General features: G+C 37.2%; 1 protein-coding gene across 1 annotated transcript; it reads right to left on the reverse strand.

The window, feature by feature from the left end:
- Positions 1–346: 346 nt before the first annotated feature.
- LOC144443095 (putative ammonium transporter 2) lies at positions 347–6,554 on the reverse strand. Its single transcript, XM_078132469.1, has 6 exons — positions 5,917–6,554; positions 4,550–4,621; positions 2,594–2,653; positions 2,238–2,314; positions 1,480–1,692; positions 347–1,116 (listed from the first exon to the last, which is right to left on the reverse strand). The coding sequence occupies exons 1-6, from the start codon at positions 6,552–6,554 to the stop codon at positions 347–349; spliced, it is 1,830 nt and encodes a 609-aa protein (XP_077988595.1).
- Positions 6,555–7,560: the final 1,006 nt, after the last annotated feature.

Below are 7,560 nucleotides of genomic sequence, written 5' to 3' on the forward strand. Positions count from 1 at the left end.
TTTGATAAAGATAATGGTTAATATGTCAATATGCGATATTCACACAATGATACATGTTAGGGAAGGCGATGTCGTTATTCATTGTCTAAACGTATCTATATGCTATCTAATAAGTATGTACGTGGACGTCAGGAAAATGGATAAACACTAGATATCAAAACAAAGTAACAACAAATTATTGGTACAGGTAGTATTCATGTTTTGTATTCTTAGCTGAAAGAAGGTTGAATTTCAGTGAATATATAACAGTTTTATTCATTACAAGATGACAGAAGGTTTGGTCTATTATTTGGTCATGGCGTATGTCTTCCAAGAATATATCCCATAATAGCTGTCTGCAATCCCTTCATATAATCAATGTTATTTCATTCCCATCTTTGTGATAATTTATAATTTTGTTCACTAAGCAGTTGTCTTTTATTATTTCTGGGGGAATAGTCTCTTGATGAACGATAACTTCATTAACAGGCAATGTGTATCTATCTACCCCATCGACGCAGCAGTCATCTTTGTTATTCAGTTGTAGGCAATTCTCGCGGTGAGGCAGGGTTCTCTCCACGCATGATAAATTGACCCCTTCATCACCTATAAACCCGTCGTTGCTCAAGTCCAAGAACGAGGTATCAGCTATGGTATCGAAATATGTATTACTATCAGCGTTTTCCTGCTTCACAATCGCTGAACAAGTAGTATCTCTTACTTCCGAAAGTGTGCTTGATTGGCGGCATTCATCACAGTACATCTTACTATTTTTTCTATGTATGCTAAAGATGCTCTGGGGTGTATCACCCCTTGTTTGCAATGATCGTTTCTTTTTCGATTTGAAAGATACTCTATTTGAAAAGTTTCGCTGTGCCCTTACAGATGTACACATTTTATTCGTTTCATTCCTAGAGTAGCCAGCCAATGGAACGCGTTTGTCAGAAGTCTTAGGACGAAGCCCGTGTTCAGCTATATCCGCTCCTAATAATTCGTCAGTAAGTGGTAAACGTAGTCCTATTGTCCAGTCAATTAACTTGAATACAATGAAGGATGATGTTGACGTCCAGGCGATTATTGCTACCACAGCTAATGTCTGTATTCCAAGAATGTAGACACCACCACCATACAAGAGACCTTGGAAAGAAGAAACTATATTGATAAACCATAATGGTTTATGTAATTATAAAATCGCAAAATATATAACTGCTATAATGACTTCAAGTACATGCAGAGGTAGGTAGGCGGATGGACAGATGAATGGACGGACGGACAACCAGACAGACAGACAGACAGACAGACAGACAGACAGGCACACAGTACATATAGATAGATAGATAGATAGATAGATAGATAGATAGATAGATAGATAGATAGATAGATAGATAGATAGATAGATAGATAGATAGATAGATAGATAGATAGATAGATAGATAGATAGATAGATAGATAGATAGAAACGACAGCGGCAGAAATACAAAACTATACTCAAATAATTACCATTTATTTCGCTTGATTGTCCATGATGATCCCTCTTAATAAATAATCCAACAGCCAACATTCCCCATATAGCTGACATAAAATGAACAGGAACCACACCGACCGGGTCATCAATTTTTAATGTCTCAATCATCTCTGTGCCAAGGCAAGAAATAATGGCTCCAATTACGCCTATAACCCATCCACTCCAAGGGCTTGCAAATGCACATATGGCTGAAAATATAAAATATGAACAGTCGACGTCATACAATATTTCTCATAATTTTGTACTGTGCGCACCGCAGTGTTCAGGTCGTTATTTCCTCGTTATTCCTCCACACAGTATGTAGAAAAAGCATGCAGAATCACTGAGTTCATTCACTAATACCCCAGTCGCCCAGAAATCATTTGAATTCATAACTTTCATCTGTGTCGTCCTTTGCAAGTTGCGTATTTTAATGTTATGGTAATGTCTTGTTTGTTTGTTTGTTTGTTTGTTTGTTTGTTTGTTTGTTTGTTTGTTACCTGGTGATAAACTGTACTCTCAATGTTTATGACAACTGATGTTTGCTGCCACTCTTGTCACATTCAAGATTGCTGACTTAATCCACGGTCGATGGTATTTATTAGTGGGACTTAAAAATGTGAAACTAAATATTTCAATATGCATAGATTTATGACAAAAATAATATTATGAATTGTATCGAAGATTTGGATTTGATATGTTATCAACCACACAACAATTGAAACATTAACATAGATACTGTACTGTACCGTACCTGTGACGGCAACGAGCGCACCAAGCACACCATTAACCAAATAGCCAATATCAAACTTGCGTTTTTTCATCACATAACTGAAAGGACAAACAGCTTTATTATACGTCACTTCAATAAATATATCTAGTAACTAATTAAAGAGTGAATGGTAATTTAATGTGCAGGATTATACGGTTGACAGCTTACAGTGAAATTGCCATAAACAATTATATAATTATAGTCAAAATAAATTGAAATCTCAATCTTGTAAAATCTACCTACTCAAGTGATGTCAATGTGTTCAGCTTTTAGGATTGAGCATTCGTTTCTACAAGTCTAATAATGCTGGGTTATTTTAGTATAGCAAGAAACCTAACCTGAGTAAGATAGCAATAGAACCACCTCCAACCGATGCATTAATAGTGGTTACTGCAGATCTGAAAAACAGTATGTAAAATCTTTATCTGGGTTATGATAAAAAAAAAAATATTACAAGCTATTACATGTAATATTTTATCCGCAATGTATTTCCATTTCCATTTTAAAAGTTGTAAATGTCTGACATTGACCGCAATTATACATTGATAATAATCTACTGTGCAATGACGTGATTTCTGTTGGTATATTGAAGTAATGTTGCCGACAATTTACATCGTACAGTGAGAATAACAACGTTAACATTTAATATTTTTGACAAATAAACACAAATACAGTGTACAGGAAGCTCACAACATAAACAGTACATACATTTAAAAGTATGATATATGAAACATACATGTGAATATATCTTGCATTTGCTGACATGAAAATTCTTGCCCAGGAGCAAGCCACTTACTAATTGTTGACCATTACTTTGAATCACTATAAAGGTGTTTACTCGAGGAATATTTACAACAAGTACGGGTTGACTAGTATTAAATCAAATACAATTGATTGACTGACTGACTGACTGACTGACTAACTGACTGACTGACTAACTGACTGACTGACTGACTGACTGACTGACTGACTGACTGACTGACTGACTCAGTCTGACTGACTGACTGACTGACTGACCGACCGACCGACCGACCGACCGACCGACCGATCGATCGATCGATCGATCGATTGATTGTTGATTGATTTGTTCGTTGGTTATTTGGTTGCTCGATTGCTTGACTGACTGGTAGGTGACAGACTGACTCACTCACTCACTCACTCACTCACTCACTCACTCACTGACTGACTCACTCACTCACTCACTCACTCACTCACTCACTGACTGGTTGGTTGGTTGGTGGGTGGGTTGGCTGACTGGCTGGTTGGTTGGTTGGTTGGTTGGTTGGTTGGTTGGTTGGTTGGTTGGTTGGTTGGTTGGTTGGTTGGTTGGTTGGCTGGCTGACTGAATTACTGGCTGGTCGGTGGGTGGGTGGGTTGATTGATTGATTGATTGATTGATTGATTGATTGATTGATTGATTGATTGATTGATTGATTGATTGATTGATTTATTGATTTATTGTTGATTGATTTGTTCGTTGGTTATTTGGTTGCTCGATTGCTTGACTGACTGGTAGGTGACTGACTGACTGACTCACTCACTCACTGACTTGTTGGTTTGTTGGTGGGTGGGTTGGTTGGCTGACTGGCTGGGTGGCTGGCTGGTTGGTTGGTTGGTTGATTGGTTGGCTGACTGGTCGGTTGGTTGGTTGATTGGTTGGCAGACTGGCTGGCTGACTGAATTACTGGCTGGTGGGGTGGGTTGGCTGGCTGGCTGGCTGGCTGGCTGGCTGGCTGGCTGACAGACTTACTGGCTGGCTGGCTGGCTGACTGACTGACTGGTTGGCTGACTGACTCACTGACTGACTGGTTGGCTGGTTGACTGACTGGTTGACTGACTGGTTGACTTATTGATTGATTGACTGACTGACTAACATACTGACTGAGTGACTGACTAACTGACTGATTTTTCTGTAGAATACACAGTCTGGCATGGTCTCTCTCTCCTTGCACTACAGTAAAAGTAATGGTTACATGTATGCAATCCATTTTGTCAAATATGAGGTACGTTATTCGTTTGGTCATTTAACATTAATCTATTAATAGAAGGAAAGAAAAGAAACCCCAAACATTCTGGACTTACATTTGTGCCTGGGTGCCAAAATCCATTTATTTCCAGTGATACCATACGAACTTCCACAGTTAAATATCGGACTTACCTGGATGCCAAAATCCATTTATTTCCCGTGATACCATACGAACTTCCACAGTTAAATATCAAACTTACCTGGATGCCAAGATCCATTTATTTCCCGTGATACCATACGAACTTCCACAGTTAAATATCAGACTTACCTGGATGCCAAAATCCATTTATTTCCCGTGATACCATACGAACTTCCACAGTTAAAGCCAAGCCATCCCCACCTAAGAAAACAAATCAACACCATTTAGTGTACATGTAGTTCATTTATATGTTTTGTAATAGGAAAAACAAAACAATGCGAGAATAAATATGGGAAAATATTTTCAATTTATTTGAAAGCTTTCATTTGCACCGTTAATTATATTCAGTTGATAATATTGGAATCTAGCATGCAACATGTTGTAAAGATTTGATACAAATTAATATTGGTCATTCAATTCTATTTTGATAGTACATAGCGTCATCATCTTCGTTATTGGGAAGACGGTAAATTTATTACATGTGTATCACAGATAAAAGCATATAAAGATTTTCCATACTGCACTTTTGACATTTATAGATAAAATGATGGAGGCTTGGTGTTCACTCATGTGACATGACATTTAATACACACCTTCAGACAACTTCTAATTGCAAAAAAACAATTACTTAGGTGCATCCAGTGTGGGTGTAGTAATCAAGTTGAAATGTTGATTAGCAGTTATAAAATAAACACTTGAAGCTATTAAAATCACCAAGTCTTTATCCATGAGTAATGTTTTCATTAGAAGCCTGTTTTTACTGCACTGAAAGAATAGCAATGCTTCTCAGTGTTCAATGTAACTGGGCAAAGGATCCTGCTGTATTTATTGTGTCTAGATCTGTCATTGTTAGTCTAGAGTTGGAATATATCTAGCTCTGTGTCAAAAACGTAATGTCACATGAGTGAAACAGCAAGCTTACATCATTTTAGCTATATTTTGCCTTCATATGATTTCATTTTTGTAATTTCCCACTATAATATCCATTATCTTCATGTCGACTCAATTGTCATAATTGTAACATGTTTTAATATCAACATTTGTATAGATCACTTGTATCACATAACTGATGGTGCATCAACTAATTGCAATTAGACGAACTAGGACACGACTCTCGGAAGTACTCAGCATTAATTGCAATTTGAATTCTGATAATTTTACAAACAGAGTGTCGATATTAAATGATCGATTGTTTCTGCCAAGACCTTACCACAACATAAAAATGACGCCTGTCACTAATTTAATTTGATATACATAGGAAATTAGATGGCGGTACAAAATAGACATTCGTCCAACTTATCGAGTACTATCGAATTCATTATATTTCAAGGTTGTACTTTGAATACATTATGTGTATCGGCATCATGTGCTTGGAAGTCACGTGTCTGAGTTTTTTAATGATATATGATTAGTAAAGCAGCATGAGACAATCTGTAATGGGTAGTTATATAATTTTACGAACATGGTATCATTAATCGTGTTATTCAAGTCCTTACCACAACATAAACATGCCAAGGAGAACGTTTGTTGGGTTTCCCATGCTGTAATCTTGATCTTTCTCAAAACGCCGATATCTGGGTCCGAGCATCAAAGTGGCAATCAATCCAGTTGTACCCCCAACAAGATGAACGGCTCCCGATCCTGCGATATCAATAACACGTAGTTGGTTTAACCATCCATTCTTTCCCCAAATCCAATGGCAAGGAATACAGTAGATAAAAGTGTTCAGGAATGAAAATACAATATAGGCTTCGAGTTTTGTACGTTCAGCCATTGCACCACTAACGATGGTTGTAGCCGTTGTAGCAAATGAAGCTTGGAAAAAGTAATTCGAAAATAGCGACCCAATGTGTTTATCGGATGCATCAACGAAAAAGTCACCAACACCACAGAAAGGGTTGCTGTATTTATCGACCCCAAAGCTTAGACCATAGCCAAAGGCCCAATACGACAGTCCGCCAAATATGACATCTATGGCATTTTTAACCATAATGTTGGCTTCATTTTTTGACGAAACAGATCCTGACTCAAGAAGTCCAAATCCTGACTGCATCGAGAAAATAATGAAAGCGCAGGTTAAAATCCAAGACGCATCATCTCTCGAGATGAAGTGTTCGTCATCGTCATTAGCCATAGTACCTTCTTCAGTAATGTTAGAGAGATTTGTCATGAACCCATTCATCGTATACAATGTATGTTTAAAGATGTGATCTGGTATAGAAAGGTAGAGTTGCCAAATATTTGCTTTTCTAAACGGAGATCAAATATGAAATCAGTCCAACGATTCAATACGGTCCGCTCTCATTACTCTCAAGTACTTTGCATAGTGATTTACGTAATTACTCATTTAGAAAATTATGTACATCTTACTAAAAGTATTGCATCAACATAATCTAAGTAGTTGCAGGTTCATTAGCATCGATAACCAATCAAATACCTTACAGGGGGCCATTACTATCCTGTCCTTTTCTCAACGCTCGATGACGAACTGATTCAGAATTTAAGGCTCTTTGAAATTTGTAAGTATGTTTTCTAAATAATAAATCAATCTGTCAGTTTAGTCCGACCGAATGACTGACTGTCACATATGTAGTAAAAACGCTCATTATTTGGAAAGCAAAGGTCGATCACTTTACTTGGTTCATTGTGTTGTAACTGGGGGATACGAGGAGAAAGTGGAAAGTGTAAAAATGCTTAGCAATACAGTATAATCTGTGTGGTCAAAGTCAAGGCGGCAGTACAAGTTTTAAAAAGGAAACCTACAGTATTCCAGACAAGGGCACACCATACAGAAGTCATTTCATTGTTGCCTCTCTGATGTCGAAACGAGCTACATTGACACATCCTAACGACTAAAGTAATCTGAAGACAACTACAAATACTAAACCATAATGATACATGTATTATATACAGTATGAGAATACGATAATAAACTACTGATTTTACTGCTTTCATGACCTTTACGTGTAAATACCATAAATACATGTATATGGCCTAAAACTGACGCTGATCAAGATTCATACTCCAACAGAAGTTGAACCGATTTGAGAATTACACTTTGTTTAAAATTATCTTTCTAATACAAATATGTCATTCACCCCTTGAACATGTAACTCATTATGTTTTACCTTGCCAACTTT

Source organism: Glandiceps talaboti, chromosome 12, assembly GCF_964340395.1.
Source record: "Glandiceps talaboti chromosome 12, keGlaTala1.1, whole genome shotgun sequence".
Lineage (NCBI taxonomy): Eukaryota > Metazoa > Hemichordata > Enteropneusta > Spengelidae > Glandiceps > Glandiceps talaboti.

What these genes read in the sequence shown, in the direction of transcription:
- LOC144443095 (XM_078132469.1), bottom strand. Translation starts at nt 6,554, where the DNA reads ATGGCTAATGACGATGACGAACACTTCATCTCGAGAGATGATGCGTCT. An exon ending in CTTGGCATGTTTATGTTGTG is followed by an intron (nt 4,622 to 5,916) that starts GTAAGGACTTGA and finishes TTGTTTTCTTAG; the next exon opens with GTGGGGATGGCTTGGCTTTA. An exon ending in ACAATCAAGCGAAATAAATG is followed by an intron (nt 1,117 to 1,479) that starts GTAATTATTTGA and finishes CTTCTTTCCAAG; the next exon opens with GTCTCTTGTATGGTGGTGGT.